Genomic DNA, 21839 nt, shown 5'->3' with positions numbered 1-21839 from the left:
TGGGCGGGTGTCACCCAGAGCAACCTTTGGCCCCAAGAGGGTTGCACCGCCCCGTCCCAGAGCCAGGGAAGGAGTGATCCCAGCCCCAGGTGTAGATGGGCAGCCCATCCAGCGCCGCCGGAACCCCCCCCCCCCCCCCCCCCCTGAGCAATTTATTAAAATTGTTTTTTTTTTCAATACAAAGAGTTATGAAAATGATAGATACTAATCCTCCTCCTTCTACATCGATGGCACTCATGTCACCAAGTACACAAAGTGACGGTGAGGCAGTGATTGAAACCTTAAGCCAGACTGTTAGATCGGCACATACCTGCTGCCAGAGAGCCTGGACAGGTGTGCAGAACCACAGTGCATGCATGTAACTGTCGGGTAGATTACTGTCACAGTGCTCGCAAATGTCTGAGTTACTGAAACCCATCTTGAACATCCTCTGTCCAGTGTAGTAAATCCTGTGAAGAGTTTTGAAATGGATTAGCTGCAGATTTGGACTTTTTGTCATTTTAAAGGTGTTTAGACAAAGTTCTGACCAGAAGCTTTCATCTGTGCTGATGCTCAAATCTGCATCCCATTTTGTTGTTGGAAGAGAAATATTAATATCTTGGTTATATAAAAGTTTGTATATTTTGGAGAGAGTTTTATTCATTGAGAAATTAATCAGAGAGGTAGCTACATCTGGTAGCTTTAAATCGTTGTCTCTGTATTTAAACATTTTAGTAATAATAGATTTAAGTTGCTGATATTCCAAGAAGTTATTTATTCCATGTTTGTCTTTTAGTTCATGGGGAGTTATGAATCTTCTATCAATAATTAAGTGCTGTAGTAGTGTTACGCCCTCTGCTCGCCAAGCTGGTAAGTGTATCATTAAGTGTATATTAATACTTTGGAAACAATCCTGTTTTTTAACTGTTTGGCTAATAAACGGTAGATCTGACAGGTTGATCTTTCCACATAACGCCTGTTCCAAGTCTAACCATGAATTGGTTTTTGGATTATTTTTTAACCATTTTAAGACGCATTGTAATCTATTTGCAAGAAAGTATTTGTAAAAGTCAGGCAATTCTAAGCCTCCACAGCTTTTTGCAGATTTTAAAGTTTTTAGACTAATTCTTACAGGTTTATTGTTCCATAAGAACCTTGATATGGATGAGTCAAATGTTTTGAACCATTTTAGTGGCGGTTGTGTGGGAATCATTTAGAAGAGATAATTAACTTTGGGTAAGATTTTCATTTTAACCGTGGCTACCTTGCCCATAAGGGACAGAGGCAGGTTGGTCCAGCGTGTTAGATCGTCCTGTATGTTTTTTCAGTAATGGGGTGTAGTTTAGCTGCACCAGTTCTGATAATTTGGGGGAAAAATAAATACCTAGATATTTTATATTTCCTGATTTCACTGATATTGTGAGTCTTTGCTCCGCATTACTGTTCAGTGGTAATAAAACAGATTTATTCCAATTAATGAAATAGTCTGATATTTTACAGAATGTAAATTACTTAAAAACAGTAATATGTCGTCTGCATAGAGACTAATTTTATGATGGCTGTGTTTGGTTTTTATTCCTACAATGCTCTCATTCTGTCTTATTGCTGCAGCTAAAGGCTCAATGAATATAGCAAAAAGAGAAGGAGAGAGTGGGCAACCCTGTCTGGTTCCTCTTCCAAGAAAAAACCTGTTTGAAGTCTGTTTAGTTCTAACTGATGCATTGGGGTTGTGATATAATATTTTGGTCCAATTGACGAATGCTTCTTCAAACCCAAACTTATGGAGGGCAGCAATCAGGAATTTCCAGTTTACTCTGTCAAAAGCTTTTTCAGCGTCCAGCGATAGTATGGTCATTTCCTGGTCTATTATGTTAACTAGTCTTCGGAGATTGTCATCCGAGTGTCTGCCTTTGATAAATCCAGTTTGGTCGAAGTGAATTATGTGAGGAGTGACTTTTTCTATTCTCTGTGCTAGTGCTTTGCAGATAATTTTTACATCTGCATTGATTAAAGAAATAGGGCGATAGCTTGAAGTGCTAGTGGGATCTTTGTCTGGTTTTAGAAGAAGGATTATGTTGGCTGAGTTCATGTTAGGTGGTATTGATTGGCTTTCATTGATAAATATGACCGTTTCATAAAACGGTGCCAGTTGTTCCCAGAATTCTTTAACAAACTCAGCAGGAAAGCCGTCAGGTCCTGGTGCTTTGCTGTTAGGCATAAGTAACATCACAGCTTCATGAAGTTCAGACGAGAGCGGAGAGTCTAAATTTGTGATTTGATCTTCATTTAACCTGGGTAGGTTTACATTATTGAGAAATGAGTTGATGCTTTGTTCTGATGGATTGATCTGTGGTGTGTGTATAAGTTTTGATAAAAATCTTTAAACGCATTGTTAATTTTGACCGGGTTAATGGGTGACATTTCCTTTTTGGTCCATAATAAAAGTGATTGTTGACTTTTCTTTATTAATTTAAAGCTGATTAGCTAGAAATTTGCCAGATTTATTTGAGTTTTCAAATCTTTCCAGTTGAAGTCTTTGTATCTGAAATTGTGCTTGTTTATTGATGATGTCATTTAACTGCAGCTTAAATTTGTCAGGTCGCCCAGAATGTGTTCCTGTGCAGAAGCAGCATATCTCCAGGGTTTTGATTTTATTTTGTAATTCTAATAAATCAGCTTTCTCTTTGTGTTTTTTATGAGATGAGTAAGAAATGATTGTGAATAGATATATTAATGATTACAAATCGGCCTTCTGGGACACTAACTGTATGTTGTACTGTTGTAACTGGCAGAATACAACAGGAGGATTTTAAACGTAATTCTAGAATGAACTGGGAGCCAGTGAAGTGAAACTAACACAGGAGTGATGTGATCTCTTCTGCTAGTTCCAAGTAACAATCTAGCTGCTGCGTTCTGAACTAGCTGAAGACTTCTTAAGGAACTCTCAGGAAACGCTGCTAACAAAGAGTTACAATAATCCAGTCTAGACGTAACAAATGCATGGATGAGTTTTTCAACATCACTCTTAGAAAGTATATTTCTGAACTTAGCAATATTCCGCAGGTGAAAAAAGGCAGTTCTACACGCCTGAGATATGTGAGCCTTAAATGATAAATCCTGGTCAAATAAAACCCCTAGGTTTTATTCAGAGACTGCTCTGAGCAGGAGCGGCCCCATTATCTTTCTATGGGTTACTTGTTTAAGAGAACTTATTTCAGCCTTAAACCACAGTGCTACTCAGGAGTCCAAGAAACTGAAGGACTGTGTAAGGCCAGACCACAGGCTGAGAAGAATTATCTTGTTGCTTGCTTGACATCAGCAAGTCTCTCCTCTTGAAAACAAAACAGATTCACAACTCCAAACACTCCTGAGAGAGGCAACAGGTCAGCACATGCGGAAAGCAAACTTGGATAGCCAAAATTTTACTTTTTAGGAAGCTGTCACTACCATAAAACTATATCCTTCAGGCAAAGCCGCCAGACCTGTTGGCATCTGCTCCGAATTCTATCAGAGGTTTTTTTCTCAGAATGATTCTAAATAGGAGAATATTTTGCCAGAAACTCTTTATGAAGCAACCATTTCTCTTATCTAAACAGCGGCAGAGAAGAAACTGATCCTGCTAGTTTCAGAGTAATTCCACTCCAACATTTTTTTTTTTTTAATTTCTCTTTATTGAGTTTTTTACATATTTTACTAATAAACAACACCAACAGCTTACAAGAACAGTTTGTGGAAAGAAAAAAAAAGAAAAAAAAAAAAAAAATTAAATAAATAAATAAATAAAGTAAAAATAAAACAAATTTAACTGTCTCTAATCCACTAGATGTGTGTGGGAGTCTGCGTTTGCTTCCAATTTAAAAGTATCATTCGGCGTGCAAGTAAGCATGTGAACTGAATTAGCCTACGCTCAGATTTCTTTTTAAAAGTTTGGGGGTCGGTGATTCCCAGAATACCGATGAGGGGGTCCAACTTGACTGTCTGGTTTAAAAGTTTTGACAGTGTCAGAGAAACATCAGACCAAAAGTTTGACAGTTTAGAGCAACCCCAAAACATGTGTGACAAAGATGCTGGAGCCTGTCTACAGCGTATACACAGAGGGTCAACGTCAGGGAATATCTTACTCAGCCTGAGCCTGGTCCAGTGGAGCCTGTGTATTATCTTAAACTGAATCAAACCATGCCTGGCACAGATTGAGGTTGTGTGTGTGGAGCCTAAAGCTAGATCCCATTGCTCTTCTGAAATATTTATTCCGAGCTCTTCCTGCCAGGCCTCCCTCAAGTGCTGCAAAGTGCTGTGGCCATTGAGGTGGCTCAGTTTGTTGTACAAATGTGATATTCCGCCTCTTTCAAAAAGAATGAATCGGTAACAGATTCCTCTGGGAGTTGTGGGTAATTTGGAGAGTTGTGTCTAACAAAGTCTCTTACTTGCAAAAATTTAAAAAAGTGAGTGTTAGGCAAGTTATATTTGTCTTTCAACAGTTCAAATGATGGAAACAAACCATCAATATAGAGATCTTTGAAAACACGTAGTCCACGATCATACCAGTCAGCAAAATTATCATTTTTCATTGATGGAGAAAACAAATGGTTTTTAACAATAGGGCCTGATAATGGATTTGCCTGCAGGCCAAAATGACGCACAATTTGTTTCCATATTCTGACTGTGTGGGATACAACCAAATCCTTAATGTATTTTAGTGATATTGTAGTTATGTCTGCAAAAAAAAATGCCTTAGGGGAAGAAGGGGTGCAATGGTTCTGTTCTATCTCCATCCAGTTTGGAGATTTCTCTGTGATCCAAAATGAAATATTTTTAAGGTTACAAGCCCAGTAATAAAGCTGGAAATTTGGTTAGCCCATCCCTCCTGAGGATTTTGGTCTTTGTAGAAACCCCCGTCTAATCCTAGCGACTTTCTTATTCCAAATGAATTCCAGTATTGTCTTGTCTAATTTTTTGAAGAAAGATTTGCTTAGGTGGAGAGAGATAGATTGAAACAAAAACAAAAATTTGGGCAGCACTGTCATTTTAATCACCCCCACACGACCGGCAAGAGAGAGTGGAAGAAAAGACCATCTCTCAAGGTCAATGATGGTTTGTTCAACTAGTTTGGCGAAATTTTGGTTGTAAAGTTCTTTTACCGATGATGTAACTGTAACTCCCAAGTATTTAAATTGGTATGAAATCTTGAGGGGAAGTCCAGATATGTTGACACGGGTGTCATTAATTGGAAAAATTATACTTTTATTTATATTTATCTTATAGCCAGATACGGATCCAAAGAATTCTAGTTTTTTCATTATACTTGGAATAGAAATGCTAGGATTTGAGACGTATAACAGCAGATCGTCCGCATAAAGTGAAAGAGATTGCAAGTGGCTCAATTGCAATAGCAAAAAGTAAAGGGGATAATGGGCAGCCCTGTCTTGTGGACCTGGCAAGTGGAAAGTACTCTGAACTATAGCCATTTGTTTGAATAGAGGCGACTGGAAAGGCATATAATAATTTGACCCAGGAGATGAAACTGTCTCCAAAACCAAATTTTGCAAGGGTGAAGAAGAGGTAAGACCACTCCACCCTATCAAAGGCCTTCTCCGCATCCAATGAGATGAGTAATTCAGGTGTGGGCTTTTCACCTCTTGTAAAGATGATGTTAAAGAGACGACGAAGATTATGAGATAGCTGTCTATTTTTAATGAAACCATTTTGATCGGCATGGATAATTGTAGGTAGAACTGATTCCAATCTGTTACTTAAAATTTTTGCCAGAATTTTAGTATCAACATTTAAAAGGCTTATAGGTCTGTATGAGGACACAGATGTAGGATCCTTGTCTTTTTTATGGATCACAGATATTGTTGCCTGATAAAAAGTTTGGGGGAGCCTACCAAGGCAGAGAGATTCATTATATACTTGCAACAACACCGGGGCCAGCCTATCAATAAAAGATTTATAAAATTCAACAGTATAGCCATCAGGTCCTGGAGCTTTTGAGCTCTGAAGGTCTTTAATGGCCTGTTTTACTTCCTCCAATGTAACTGAGCTCTCTAACTCTGTTTTATTCTTTTGACTAATTAAAGGAATAGAAAGATCTTCAAAAAAATTGTTTACAAGGTTAGCATCTTCAACTTCAGATGAGTACAGATCTTTGTAAAACATTTTAAATTCTGTATTAATTGCTTGTTGGTCAGAGGCTTTAGTGCCCGATTTTGTTATTATTTCCTCAATTTGATTTCTTTCCGCCATTACTTTAATTTGATGAGCTAAAAGTCTACTTGGTTTTTCCCCATGTTCATAAAAATGTTGTTTTGTCTGTTTTATTAATTTCACTGCGTCATTTGTAGATAGTAGATTAAACTTAGTCTGCAATGCTGTATGTTCCGCTAGGGTTTGAGGATTTGGATTACAGGAGTATTGTTGATCTAGTTTCAAAATCTGCTGGGCAAGTGACTGCTTTTCTAATTTTTCTTTTTTACTCTTAAAAACACTGTGCGAGATAATTTGGCCGCGCATATAGGCTTTCATTGCTTCCCACAGACACTGTTTAGAGATGTCAGGGGAGTCGTTTGTTTCGAAATAAAATGCTAATTGAGAGTCAATGAATTCTTTGAAGGATTCATTCGTTAAAAAAGTGTTGTTCATTTTCCATGTTCCTGGGCTTGGAAATTTTGGGAACCCGAGTAGTAATGTTACTGGACCGTGGTCTGACAGTACGATAGCTTCATATTGTACTTTTTTAATTATCGGTTTTAATTTGGAATCTACCAGAAACATATCAATTCTTGAATATGAATTATGACGCTGAGAGAAAAATGAGTATTCACGTTTAGAGGGGTTGTGATCTCTCCATGGGTCCACCAGATTGGCCGAATTTAAGAAATGTCTAATCAATTTGGCAGATTTGGTAAGTGTTTGTTGGCTATTGGAAGACCTATCGAGCAAAGGATCTAAAACACAATTGAAATCTCCACCAAGAAGCAGGCTGTGAGTATGTATATTGGGAATAGATGAAATTATTTTCTGAAAAAATTGTTCATCATCGTGGTTGGGTGCATATATGTTTGCTAAAATAACTGGTGTGCCACAATGTTTTCCAGTAACAATAATAAATCTTCCCTGTGGGTCAGAGATCGAGTCATTACAGATGAATGGAATATTTTTCCTGATTAAAATAGCCACGTCCCTTGATTTTAAATTAAATTTTGAGTGAAATAAGTGGCCCACCCAGGGTTTGCGAAGGACAGTTTGACTACAAATTTTAAGGTGTGTTTCTTGCAAAAACATCACATCTGCTCCCATTGTGTTAACGTGACACAGTATCTTATTACGCTTTACTGTACCATTTAGACCTTTACAATTCCAGGACATGATTCTTATCAAAGAAGGGGCCGGCCCGTCATCAGCCAGCCCATTCAGGAACTGTGCAGCCTCTTTTGGCCGCTCGAATGCCCTGCTTCGGCCCCCATGCCAGACTTTGAGTGTAGAAGGATATAGCATTGCGTATTGCAGGCCTCTCTCCCGAAGCCTGCGCTTCACAGCGGAAAACTCCTCACGCTTCTTGGAGACCGCAGCAGAAAAATCATCAAATATCATGATAGGGGCGTCGCCAAATTTTAACGCCTGCTTCTTCCTTGCTGCTTGCATGATCCGAACTTTGTCTTGAAAGTTGTGAAGTTTCACCAGAAATACCCGAGGTCTTTTTCCGGGGGTCCTCCCCCCAGCCGGCACTCGGTGACACCGATCCACTTTCACCGCTCCTCCTTTGAAGCTCACGTCCACCAACTTCGGGAGAAAGTTTTCCACAAAAAGAACCGGGTTAGATCCCGCGCTCCCTTCGGGAAGCCCCACGACTCTGATGTTGCAACGTCGACTTCGGTTCTCCAAGTCATCAATTTTGGCGAGCGCCGTTTCGAGTTGAGATTTGAAACCTGCAAGCTGCGCATCATGGCCGCTGCAGATGTCCTCATGATCGGACACCCGCTGCTCCACTGAGCTCACCCGAGTACCCAAACCAGCAATCTCCGACGTGCAAGTCTGTAGTGCCCGCAGCACCGGTTCAATCCTTTTATCAAAAGCCTCCTCCACAGCTTTTAGCATAGCTTTGTGCACTTCAGTGGATATTCTCTCCACCAATTTGTCCACATCCAGAATCCCTGCTGGGGGGACAGCTGTAGCTTGCTCGTTAGCCGCCGTTAGCTCTTCTCCACTCATTGCGGTTTCATTGCCAGGCTTATTTCCAGTTTTGTCCGTCTTTGCAGCCAGGTCTGTGGTCTTATGTGGTCTAGGCATCTTCAGAGATACTTTGGGTCGTTTTTTGTCGTAGTTTTCTTCGTAAAATATACGAAACAGGATATTAAGCTGCGGGAGCCGTAGAAACACGTCCTACTCCGCCATTAACGCTCCACTCCAACATTTTGACCAGAAAGTAATTATTAAATTTTTGACGATTCCATTGAACAATCACCTAACCACTATTATTCAACCTGACCAAACAACGTTCATCCCAGGCAGACATTCTTGTCAGGAGCCTCCTTAATACCATCTTTGCTGAGCACAATGGTGTTGATGGAACAGTGATTCTGTCTCTTGACACACACAAAGCCTTCAACCAGACTGAAGGGTCTTTATATGTTTGAGTCCTTGCGCAGATTTGGGTTAGGTGAGTGGTTTATTTCCTAGGTACAGCTGATATATGCTAACCTTGTGTGTTCTGTTCTTACTGATGGTGACAGATAAGCTTTATTTCCAATACAACTCTCAGTACAGCAAGGTTGTCCTATATCCACTGCCATCTTTGATATTGCATTGGAACCAAGAATGAGATAAATGTGATTTTCTGGAATTTTTCTCATTTTCTCTCTAATAGTTGAGGTATAACTATGATGAAAATGACAGGCCTCTTTCTTTTTTTAAGTAGGAGAACTTGCACAGTTGGTGCCTGACTAAATACTTCATGGCCCACAGTATGCTGAGGATGTAATAATTTACCTGTGAAACACAGGAGAATAAATTCCAACTGCTTCTCCATTTAGTTAATTCAGTTACTTCCTTTGGCTGAATATCTGGATACATTATGAATTGGTTGTAGAGTGAATTTATGCCTCTCTCCACAACACACACTTTTTTTGGCTTTTTGAAAGCGTTCAATTGAAGTTGGTTGATAACTATTTTTTTATTTTGGTAATAACTAAAAATCCTTACTTAACGTTTTAAATTTAAATGTGCTGAATTTGCATTGAAACCTAAACAAATCTAATCGTTTAATCTTCACAGAAAATCTATATACTAACTATAATTTCTTATCATTTAGCCAACCCTAAACCCTGAACCTTGATCCAAGGTCCACTATTGCTCTATTAACACTAGGCATCAACTAATAAGACTGCCTATCATTAAATTTACCCTAAAGTTAAGCTGCGCAGCATTAATCTCTCAGTTTTGTCCTTTATGAGGCAGATGTAAGGCATCCGAGGGTACAATGTCTTGTACTTGGCTGCTCTTCACTGAAGAGCCTAAAAACGTGAAGGGGCATAAGGGTAATAGGGGAAGAAATATGCATCTACAGAATGGAATTTTAGGAAAATTAACTAAAACAGAAGACAGTTTCTGAAATGTGCAGAGGAGTATAGAAACAACATGTAAAATTTGACCTAGAATAAACGTCAACTATAATTAACCCTTATAAAGACATCATGTTAACCGAGATTTTAGACGTTACACTTTGGAAACGTCACCTGGCTTCGTGTTCTGCAACCGCAGGGCACCGACACTCGACGTAGAAGGCGACATAAAAAAGAACGTAACTTTACACAAAGGGAAATGCCCACACAGCCACAAACGTTGTGTGTTGTCTGAGCTTAATGATCTGATTGGTGTGAGCGATGCTCTATAGCTGCAAATTCTTCTGAGGAGCGAGTCAGGCTAGCAAGAAAATATATATACATAACGAAAATGAGGGAAAAGTAACTAAACAAATATGAATAGAGGGATATGAGCAAGGCTGGCAGGGGGGGTGATCTAAAGAATCTAAGATATGAGCACCAGTCCAATGAGATACAGTCAAAACCATTCTTTATTTTATTTAACCCTTACCCTTTTGGCATTCACAGCAGACAGCAAAGTCAGCATCTCATTGTACAGGGAAACCAGTTTCCTTATTGTGCATATGACAATAAACCCCTTTGAATCCTTGAATCCTTAACTGCATGCACCTATTCTTTCAAGTGACATGTTGTATGCTGACTTTTGAAACCCAGGTAAAACTTTCCTCAATGCACAGACGAACAGACAAGAGTGCTTCACGGAGTACGTGCAGCAAATTGTTACAGATGCACATATGAGTGGTCACACACTCACACACACACTCACACAAGGCTCACAACACAGTACTGGAGACTGGAGTTCGGCTATCTTTGCCATCTGGGTGTCGGTGTGCTCCCAGATGTCTACCCTGTAATTAGAGCCAGCCCAGGCCCCATCTACCTCAAATCCAACCTCTCATTTACCAAACCACTCCTTGAATACTTAAGGAGCTCTCTTACACTCGGCACACTCTGTAGGTCTTCAGAGCGACAGCTTGCTCCATCAAATTATTTCACCATAGAGGGCTGGAAGACTTAAGGTAAGCAGATTGGAGTTTTTATCAGTTGTTAAAGTCAACATTTCATCCTGTTAATATAATTTGATGGAGTCTTAGGGCCATAAGAAGAATATAAAAATTATAAATCTATGATAATAATGTTGTAAAATAAGGTAAAATTGGTTGTTAAGCCTCCATCTACATTACATGCCAGCGAAATCCATCAATGAAGCGATTTATGTTTTTATTTTTTTAATCATCTGAATCTATTTGCCATGATGCATTCGCATCTCTGCCAATATACTGCTGAAGGCATAAACGGTTCACTCGGCGAAAATCCACCCATTGTGGGTCCAGAATCTTCTTCTGAAGAGGCCCAGGGTCCTCTTTCCAATGTCCTTAAAGATGTAGTATTTCCTTTTATGTTAAACCGATGCTGAATGAAGGACAATGTGCTCTATGTCACCTTATTGGTTCTTTTCTTTGTTGATGTTTAAAATATATTTATCATGGAAAATATTGACTCTTTAGCTCATAATTCCATTCTTGTAAAATGACAACTTTTCCCCCATAATTTTATGACTTACTTGTTAAGACTCAAGAAAACTTCTCTGTTTATTGTATTTTTATGGTGGCCCTAATAATCCATCGTATGGAAAAAAAAAAAAAGAACTCATACTTTGATAAATACCGGTACTGATGGGAAAGATTATGAAGGCAAGCAATTACGTAAATAAAATGACATAAAAGGTTTGCCCTTTCTTTTGCTGTTCAGGTATTCATGATGTCCATTGCCAAAGCAGCAGCAAAGGCCATGCTATCTGATGCCCTGCTGCAGGATAACTCTGGGATTTTCAGGATCAGCCATCTGGAACTGGAGCTTCCCTTAGACAAGGTTATCAAGTATGTGTCTGTCGGGCTGCCGCTAATGCTGGTGTGCATGGCCTTTGTCCGCGAGATCTCTCTAGGTGAGCCTCTGTGTTTCTTTTAAGTAGTGTTTGAGGATTTTTTTCCGTGGCCGCCTCTCATAAATGTAGTTTTATTTGACCAACTCACCCTGGAGCAGTCAGATAATTTTCCAGTTCAGGTCCTCTAGCAGGGGCCAAAGAGCTTGAGGGCTCTCCAAAGGATTATGGCTGTTCCGAAGTCTACTGGACTGTGATCTTAGATGTTGTTCTTGGAATCTCTTGAAGGCTTTCCTCCCAGTTTGAGGGGTCACATGTCTGTGTGTTTATAAATAGAAAGCCCTCGACGGATTTCAGGGACAACATCCGAGATCACATGTATATTTATATGAATATTTACATGTGTAATTCTGGCAATCTGTTGCCAAGGAGGACTACTCCCTTGACTTTGAAGTATGGCTGGTTGTGACAGAGCTGAACTGCAATCAGCCCGATTCTCCTGATGGCAATTACTAGATAGCATGATTGAGAGCACAGCTTACTAACACTGGCAAACTGTAATTACAAGGCTAAGTTCTGCTCTGGCAGCTCTCTACTTTCTGAGTTAAATGAGAGGATGTGTTGATTAGCTGCAGGGAGGGGTTGCTACTGAAGTAGACATTTCATCTGCTGAGCAGTTGGTTTGACAACGGTACTTGATTGCAGTCTAAAGTCGAATTTATTTGCAGCTGCAGTCTCAGCTAAGAATTTTTGTACAGGATGTAAATGTGGGACTGACTTACCAATGTAAATTAGGAATTGGGAGAGGAAAACAGGAGCAGGGAAAGAAATCTCAGATCCGCTTTATGCTAAGTAGTTTTACAAAAAAGTCACAAGTTATTGTGTTTTATGTGGAAACACAATGAAAAAATTTCTTAAAATGTGGTCACACAGCTCTTAAATCACGTCATGTGGTTGAGTATTTCTATCTTACCTTGTCAGTAATTTGGACTACAGAGAGCTTGGAAGACCAAAAGAGGCACAACGGGCTATGGCTTAGAACAACAGCATTTACACTATCATGCTGAAAAATACTAACTACACATACCGAGTGATATTTATGCCACTTCACTGCAAAAAATTAGCAGATCTAATTAGCAGATTAAAACATGAAATATTTGCTTTCAAAAAATATTTTTGCGTTTGCAATACAAATGTTTTCACATGCGTTGTGTCTCATGTCACTCCCTATTTTTGATTTTACTTTCATCAGTCATGAATGTGGTGGCATAAATATCACTTTTTAAACGAAAAACAATAACGCCCTTTTAAAGAAAGAAAAACTAATGTGTTATGTGTGCAATCTTTATAGTACAATTTTTAGACATTTATTTGTTGCCTTGCAGTTTTATTATTGTTTTCTTGCTTAACCCTTGTGCTATCCTATGGGGTCAAGATCACCATTGACGTGTTCTCCCTACCATGACAAAGGTGGATAAAGGTGGAAAGATTTCATGTAATCCATGGACACCAGTGAAGATCACAAATCATTGAAGAAAAAAGGTTCAGAGCACTGTCTAGTGCAGGGGTCGGGAACCTATGGCTCGCGAGCCATATATGGCTCCTTTGATGGTCACATGTGGCTCGCAGACAAATCTTTAATTATACTTCTTTTTTCATTAGTCCTTCTCGGGTGCGATGCGATGCCAGAGGCGCGTAGTAGTAGCGGTGCTTGGAGAGAAAACTATCAGTTTACTGTTATCTATTATTTCACAGAGTTTGTACCAACTGGAAACCTGTGAATTGCCGTGCCTAAAACTGCGCGCTCCCGTCTCTGAGAACGAGCGCGCAGATGCGGGGACGGGATGTGTGAGGAAGAAAGCAGAGAGTGGGGTGGGGGGGTTGTGGGCACGGCCAGCAGGTGAATCGCGCAGGGATTGTAAAAACGTAAAACCCGCTGCCCGTCACTCACTGCAGCGTGTGAGTGTGTGTTTGGCTCCACGTCTGTCTCACATCTGCAGAACATTCAGACCTACGATCACGTTTAAAGTCTCAACGCCTGCATGAAGCAGAAACTCACCACGTATCAACCAGACTAGACCATCAGCAAAACCACCACGAGAAATATTTATCAGCAACAGCATAACAATGTTATTAAATAGAATCCACATGTTTATTGTCATTTAAAAATGTTGAAATTTCATCAAATGCCCACATTTATTTGTATAATTAGTTTTAAACATATTGTCGCGGACAGAGTTTAACTGGGTGGCTGTTGGGCCGCGTTATAAATTCTGGAGTTCACTAAACGCATCAAGCAGAGATCTGATTGGCTCTCAGTTCTGTCACTCAGCCTGTTGTTCGGTAGTTTGGACCAATGGGGTTCAGCTATGGGCCAAATAAGGGAAATGGGAGGGCTGGAGCGGGAGCAGGGGAATATAAAGTTGGGAGAAGCGCTTTTATCTCGCTGGAGAGATTCAGGAGCTGCTGAATTAATTGTACGGCGTTTGTTGTGGTCTGCAGTAACCAGAATAAAGAACCTTAAAAGAGGTTAAGTCTCAGTGCCTCAGTGTGGGAAAGGGACACTACATTATTGTATGGCTCTTTCAAAATTACATTTAAAAATATGTGGCGTTTATGGCTCTCTTGGCCAAAAAGGTTCCCGACCCCTGGTCTAGTGGGTCTAGATGACCCACCTCCCAACGTTAAAGTGCCTAGGATAGTACAAGGGTTAAAAAGTTTTGCTCAAAGAGCAGTAAAGTTCTGCACCACAACATCAAACCCTAATTGCAGGGCTTGTATGAGCGCCGCACAAGGCTGCCCTTCTACTCAGAGGCGGTCCTGGCTAGTTTGGCCCCCTGGGCAAAACAACTCCCCCCTCTCCTTTCAAGCCTCACCCCCAAGAGCTGAAGCCTGTTTTCAAACAAACACGAAAGCAAAATATAATCTCAATGATACTTATTAAGTATCAAATAGGTAAAATTTACTTATTTAGATGAATTCGCAATTAATGTATAGTATGTAAGTTACTTCACATCTAATATGCATCATTTTGGGTTTTCTTTATAAAGAAGGCTGGCTTCTGGTGAAATTGGCAAAATTTTCCGTTATTTATTTTATTTTATTTTTTTTTTTTTTATGAGGTCACTGCAACACATAATTAACTCCAATAATTTATGTCGGCTTCATGAATGGACAACAATGGAAACTTAAGAACGTTTTCTTTTACATTGCTCAAGTACCAATAAAACTGAATAAAGAACAAATAAAATAGAGTCTGTTGCATCTGAACAGCAGAAGAGCATGAATGAAATCTACCAATAAGCTCATTAACAAGACTAGCCTAATTAGGTGCAAGCCTTTATTAGCTATTTAGCAAATTATCCTCAAGATTTTAGTCTTTTTCAGTTTCTTTTACATAGTCCAGTAAACCTAATAAAATGTGTTACTTTTATGAATTTGCTAAAAAGAGTATTTGGGCTGTAGTTGGAAAGATGAACTTTTTTACATTGATCTGACTTAATTATTTGGTTTAGTGAAAATAAATCCTTGTTTTGAGTTCGATCAACTTAAAAATAACACATAGTTGTCTGACATAGCTATTTTACTTTCATTCAACTTAACCCTTGTGCTATCTTAGATGACCCCCCCCTTCCATTGACATGTTCTCCCTACCATGACAAAGGTGGATAAAGGTGGAAAGATTTCATGTAATCCATGGACACCAGTGAAGATCACAAATCATTGAAGAAGAAAGGTTCAGAGCACTGTCTAGTGGGTCTAGATGACCCAACTCCCAATGGTAAAGTGCCTAGGATAGCACAAGGGTTACTTCAATTAAGTTGGTGTAACTTCATTATGAAGCTGTCAATGCGTCATTACGTAAGGACGCATTGGGATATCTTCCCCTTTGGCTGTCTGGGCAGATTGGTGTTTAAATGCGGATTTCTGTCCATGTGTTTTGTTGTGTAGCTGTTTTACTTTGTTTTAACTACGGTAGTTATTTAACCTTTTGTGTTTATTTCTTTTTGCACCATGGGTTAGAGAGGGAGGGGATGATGACCAACCCCCTTGTGCTGAAAGACGGATTTTCTAATATTGAAGGCAGAGTTCACAATAGCTGAACTCCTGCCCTGTAGTGCAAGACATAGCTGGGTCATTCTTGTCTTTAATATTGAAAGAACAAGGCCAGATGAACTAAACTCCAGCATATATGAGTTCAATATAAGCGTTGAGAGAAAAAACACACATATACATATAATATAAATATATATATATTCAATTACTTGTTGTTACTAATTGAAGTGATTTATTTAAGTTGGATCAACATTTTTCTTTTTAGAGAGCATTTCAAAGCAGCAGTTTGTGTGTTGTGCCGTCTGGAATCATAGGCAGTAAGTGCAAAAGCCTCCTCCACCCCCTACCTTTCTTACCTTCTAAGAGTCAGACTTCCTGTTACCGGTTCACCTCCTCTGCAGTTGTGAGTTGGCTTCTTTCTGCATCTTTTACACAGAGAGCGCACATCATATGGTCTTTAGAACAAGACCTTGACATGACAGTTTTGGAATCTTGGTGCATATTTCAACTACAGCACATGAAACTGGATGGTTTTAGTCAAGAAAACCAGCAACCACAACAAAAAGTGTCAACGCGTTTTTTTGTTTTTTTTTTGGCACTTGTAATTGCATCCTGGGCGATTGCACACGTTACTCATGAATTAAACCGCCATGGTTTTACTGCATGGATCATGAGTCTGAGTTTAACTGTGATGGCAGAGGAAGTGAACTGTATTACAAATGTACATGTGCAGCAATGAGGTTACTGTAGCATCAATTATATGAGCAGTAGAACAGAGCTCTAAGAGCTTTTGGGACTATTCTGACAGAAGAGTGTGGTTTGTTTAAAGAGTTCCTTGTGTAATAATATTGCCTTTCTATGTTGTTAGAACCTTAAACTACTAAACCCAACATACATTAGTAGCATCAATATAGAGCAACAATATAATAGAATAATCTTAGGATTCTACAGAGAAAAACTGCATCACCAAAATTTGCGTCTAAAGTTAATGCACAAATAATAGAGGCCTACTCCAACATAAACACAGGAACTTCTTTTTACAACCAACATTGAAGAAATCTCCTGTTAAACACACATTTTCCTCTTAAGTCCATGTTTTTGAGGATCCTTAAAATAAGCTTGGCTCAGAAGGACCAAAAATATAGAAACTTTCCTGTTTCAGCCTACATAACTAAGTCTTTTTTTTCACCTTCCAGTCTAAAACGTCTCTCATTATAACCCCAGCTGCCACATTGATGCGATGAAAAACAAAGTTGATTTCAGTCTTAAAATGCAGGCTAATTACAGACATTTATGCATGGCTCAGATGACTGGCCATATAGCTGGTGGGTTTAGTAGTGAACTCCCACCTTGAGAGTAAATTAGTGGCTGCACATTTCTATTCACAGATAGCTGGAAACTGTGCAGGGTGCTGGGTGAAACTGTGTCACACCCACGACTCTAAAGTAGGTGGAGAGAAACAAGGGTGTGCCTCATCCCAGGCCTTCTTTAAAAGGGTGGAGTACCCTCTATAAGTGGTACGGACCGCTGGGATGTGGCCCGGTTGGACCATCTGTGGTAAAAGCGTGGTGAACTAAAAATACAATACGTGTAAGGGAGGAAAAAATACACACAGCCATCTTATTTCTTTAAGACAAGTTTCCATTTTATTCCCATGTGAAAACGTGTGTCAGGGAAAAAACGTTCTGAGGGAACAGACCGCCAGAATGTGAATGTATGTATTGGCACAAAACATGTAGTGCTTAACACAAACTCTTACAGCAAACTCCTTACATTGTCAGAAATTGTTAAAGCTCACATCATTTTTTTTCTCACAGGGCCCCAGATCAGCTGTTTTACTCCAAGTAATTTTACTGCAAAGCAGGCCAGCTATGTGGACACGTACTGCTGGGACTCTCTCATGCATCACGAGTTTGATTCTGATGGGAACTTTGAAGAGCAATCTCTTTGGGTACACAAAGTAAGTGTAAACTTTCTTGTTGACTTTTTTAACATTTTTTTTTTTTTTTACAAACCTAACCAAACAACTGTTGTTGCATTTTTCCTGTTTCTTCACACATATACAGCACTCAAAAATAACTATTTGCATTCTAAATGTTGACGTTAAGCCTAGTTTGGCAAAGAGTGGGGATAAATTTCATTCTTAATTCTTCTGTATTTCAAGTTATGGTTTTTAATTAAAGATTAGATTAGATTAGATTAGATTAGATTAGATTAGATTAGATTAGATTAGACTAATTTCAGATTCCATTTCTTGTCAGCCTATCTATATGGATAACTCTTCTGTAAATGTTTGTCTTACTGTTCTTTTAGATGTTTCCCTATTCTCTGATGGCCATGGCCATCTTGATGTATCTGCCAGCGCTAATTTGGCGCCAACTTGTCATGCCCACTCTTGGGTCAGACCTTCTTTTCATAATTGATGAACTTGACAAATCGTACAACCGTTCCATCCGGCTGGCCCAAAGCATTCTGGACATGCGCCAAAACACCAAAAACCCACTAACATTTCAAGCTGAGCTTCAGAGGTAAGTGTCAGACAAATTTCAGCTTACACACTTTCCAAAGTGATGTTGGTTAGTTACAGGCTGAGAAACCTGGTTTGCAGGTGTCACTGTCACATTTATAATAATCGCCAATTGAAAGAAAAATACCTAGAGCTGATTAGAAAAAATATCTTGTTTAACTGACTTGTTCAGCAATTCTGTACGATGGAGTTTTAGGGCCACGGTGAGGAAAAAAAATTCTGACCAACATGACGAGATTAAAGTCGTCATGTCGACTTTAATCTCGTCATGACGAGAAAAAACTCGACACAAAGTTTCGAGAAAAAACTCGTCGTGTCGAGATAAAAGTCGAAATAAAGTTTCGAGATTAAAGTCGCAATGTTGCGCGAGAGCAGTGAAGCTGAGTCTTTCAGGAGTATTCAGTGTTATGGCTAATGTTAGTGAGCTAGTGGCTTCGTATTTAAGAGTTTACGACAGTTTTATGGCCACCAAAAGAAAGTAATTTTATTAGGAGATAAAAACTCGTACTTTTGTGAATCTTTATTTCCGGATTATAGGTTTAAAACAAAGAGATTCTGAGCCTTCTGGTGACTCAAATCAGATTATTTTCAGTGTAGCCGTCTTTCCGGGGTTCAGTGCTAGTAAAGCGGACTTTCATTTGTAAAATAAGGAGCTCAGAGACACGTTTTGGTGTAGTGGACAACTGCAGCCTTTATTCTCCTTTTCATTCACACAACCTGAAGTTCATCTGTCACATTACGTCATGAACCTGTCATCCTAACACCAATGCGGAAGTAAACAGTGTTACATACGCCCCCTCCTGCAGATGAAGCGACCCGTTTGATCATTAAAAAACAAAGATGAATGAAAATAGTCTGTTATATTAGCATTACAACGTTGAAAAAGGCAAAAAGTGCTGCTCCTCCTCAGACGGAAGCATCACACAAACATAGAGATCTGGTCTTTGGTGGAGGAAGAAAGGATTCAAGCAAACAGCTGCAGGGACACCCGATGGCTTCATTGGGCTGCAGAGATCCTGCAAACCAACCATCAATAAATAAAACTTTAATAACTTGTAAATCAAACAAATGAGCTTCCAGACATTTGGAACGTTATCAATAAACATTCAGCTCACCTGTTCAACTGAGTTTAGTCGGTCTGATCTGCTGCACGGCGTTCACCTGCTGCTCTGCATGATGCTCACTCCCACAATAATCTCGTAAATTTACGAGTTTTTTTGCGACTTTAATCTTGAAACTTTATTTCGACTTTTATCTCGACAAGACGAGTTTTTTCTCGAAACTTTGTGTCGAGTTTTTTCTCGTCATGACGAGATTAAAGTCGACATGACGACTTTAATCTCGCCACGTTGGCCAGAATTTTTTTCCTTACCGTGGCCCTAAAACTCCGTCGTAATTCTGAGTAGAAACACTTCACTGTGATTGTATGCTGCTTTAAGACCAAAAACTAATGGCTTACTTTTTTTTTTTTTGTCCGATTGCAGAGCCAAGAGGAAGAGATACTTTGAGTATCCACTTCTTGAGAGATACTTGCAGTGCAAACAAAACTCTTACTTCCTTGTGAGCATGCTTTTCCTGCGAGGATTTCTCCTCTTGACCTTCATGACCTCTGCCTGCCTCTATCTAACTTACTTTCACCTTTCGGCCTTCCTAAAGGATGACTTCAACTGTTTTATCCGCACAAGTATTCTCCAAGATCAGAACAGGGTTCCAGAGTTAATTCAGTGCAAGATAATTGGACACTTGGTCTTTCAAGTGATAAGTGTGGCTAATGGTGCAATCTATGTCTTACTAGCACCAATAGTTCTTTTTAGCCTCCTTCGACTCTTTGTGTGGGACAACACCTTTATCTCTGTCTACGAGGTCCTTCCTGCTTTGGATCTCCTCAAGAGTAGAAAGTTAGGCTGCCCTCTGAATGACCTTAATGTTCTCCTGCTTTTTTTGCGTGCGAATGTAGCTCATTTAAAGTCCTATGGACAAGTCAGAGCTTTGTGTTCCCTTGCACCACCACAATTAAGCAACACAACAGCAGGACAAGGCTTACATGTCATATTCACACAAGAAGAAATCGAGGAACGTGAGGAGGCAGCAATGGAGCTTGCAGAGGAAATCGATGAGGCTAAGGAAGAAGGGAAGCTCAACCTAGTGGATATCATGACTATTCTGGGAGCAGCACAAGGACGAGTGGTGAACTGCAGGGAGACAAGGCCTCTAGTGGAGGAAAATATGAGCCTGGGTACCTCAACCTTCATATATACACTCAAACGCATTTTTTTAATGGCTATACTTGTATTTATTGTTTGGGACGCACAAAAACGTATTAAGTGATACCAAGCCTGGAGTCTGTTTCTTGTGCTTTTACGTATTGGGTGGCATTGGCAGTACCCCCAATACAGAGCAAGTATAACAAACAAATATAAAGTAAAACTTTGAAAATGTTTACAACTGTAGGCATTGCAACCATCATTATAATCATCAGGTTTTATGACAACAGTGTTCCTTTACTCTATAATTTTACAGTGGGGCAAAATGACAGACCTTTGATTCTAAAAAGGTCTTCAAAATCCTGGCGGATTTTAAAAAAAGACAGATCAGTGGCACTTAACATGCCCTAACTGCCATTTCCATCTTTTCACAGAACCAAACCACCAGGGGTACCATGAGTTGAAGGAGACCACACCATTTGGTCATTTTTAACCTTCAATGGACTGACTCAATCTTAGGGCAATGGGGAATGGTGGGGTCACACACCAATTGGTTCTTGACACTCTAAAAACACAAACAAAAGCTTAAAACTGCTGATCTGTGTGTCTGTGGATTTGCCAGTTTTGAGCTACTGGCCATTTGTTAATATTGTGATTTTAACTTTCTTCTGTGTATCTGTACATCACTATATATAGAAAAGAGCCAAACAGCAAAAAAGTGTGCCAATGAAACTGTCTGGTGTTATCAGGCTCCAAGCACACCACTGATAATGACAGCAGTTTCACAAGTAATATTTTAAACTTACAAAATGTCTGAATGCTACAAATGTCATTATTATTTACATTTTGGGATTTATGTTGATGACAATGAATATTAAAAATGATTAACTTGATTTTGATTGCATCTTCTTTGTTTCAGTTTTCCTACCAATCCTGTTTTTGTTGTTTATTTCAAATAACAGACATACACGTACAGTACTTTTTGCTGCAGTTGTGGTTTTGCCAGCACTGCCCCCAGGCTAACACACACAAACTGTTTCTCCACAGACCTAGCGGTGCTCAGCAAAACACTTTCATATACACATAGGGTTCTAAAATTAGATAGAAGACCTGGACCAGGAGCAGATGTGTGGAGTGAGAAAGAAATAAGATGGAATCTGCATGAAAACTTTTGGATTGAAAATGATATTTTAAAACAGAGCATTGAAGAGTTTTTAGGTTTAAACTTTTGTTCTCAAATTAGAGCCAATTGCACCAACGACTTGATGTACCTCATGTAAAACTTAGAGAAATGCTGCGTTCATGTGGTGTTTGAACGATAGGAAGAATGAAAAACAACAAATCTTCCAACATCACATATGGATGCTAGAGCAAGTCAAACTTTTTCTTGTGAGGCCACAATAACTCTTTTTTTTAAACTTCTATTATCTGTCTTTTGTTGTAAAACCCTATAATAAAATTTTACTAATTCATGATCCTTTTAATAAAAATAAATAACACTATTTATTAAATAAAAAAATGACCAAATAACTGTGATTTTCAAAGACAAAAAGTCAGGAAAAAATATACATGAAAAAAAAAACAATAAATAG

The 21839-nt window shown here is 39.2% G+C and overlaps 1 protein-coding gene across 2 annotated transcripts; it reads left to right on the top strand.

The window, feature by feature from the left end:
• The first annotated feature begins 10416 nt into the window (after positions 1–10416).
• panx3 (pannexin 3) lies at positions 10417–21140 on the top strand. Of its 2 annotated transcripts, XM_023962728.1 has the most exons (6): positions 10417–10597; positions 11331–11523; positions 17334–17476; positions 17830–18044; positions 19528–20279; positions 20682–21140. In XM_023962728.1, exons 2-6 carry the CDS (start codon positions 11337–11339, stop codon positions 20738–20740), a joined length of 1356 nt encoding a protein of 451 aa, XP_023818496.1. In that variant the 5' UTR covers positions 10417–10597; positions 11331–11336; the 3' UTR covers positions 20741–21140. The 2 variants fall into 2 exon arrangements, with proteins under 2 accessions (XP_023818496.1, XP_023818497.1); XM_023962729.1 differs by lacking the exon at positions 10417–10597 and having other exon boundaries at positions 11347–11458.
• The last annotated feature ends 699 nt before the right edge of the window (positions 21141–21839 follow it).

Source organism: Oryzias latipes, chromosome 14 (assembly GCF_002234675.1).
Source record: "Oryzias latipes chromosome 14, ASM223467v1".
Classification (NCBI taxonomy): Eukaryota; Metazoa; Chordata; class Actinopteri; order Beloniformes; family Adrianichthyidae; genus Oryzias; species Oryzias latipes.
This window is presented reverse-complemented; position numbering and strand designations above follow the sequence as displayed.

Coding starts and splice junctions, on each gene's coding strand:
- panx3 (XM_023962728.1), top strand. CDS start 11,337: ATGATGTCCATTGCCAAAGCAGCAGCAAAGGCCATGCTATCTGATGCC. Junction 11,524..17,333: donor TGTCCGCGAGATCTCTCTAG/GTGAGCCTCTGT, acceptor TTTTTCTCACAG/GGCCCCAGATCAGCTGTTTT. Junction 17,477..17,829: donor AATCTCTTTGGGTACACAAA/GTAAGTGTAAAC, acceptor CTGTTCTTTTAG/ATGTTTCCCTATTCTCTGAT.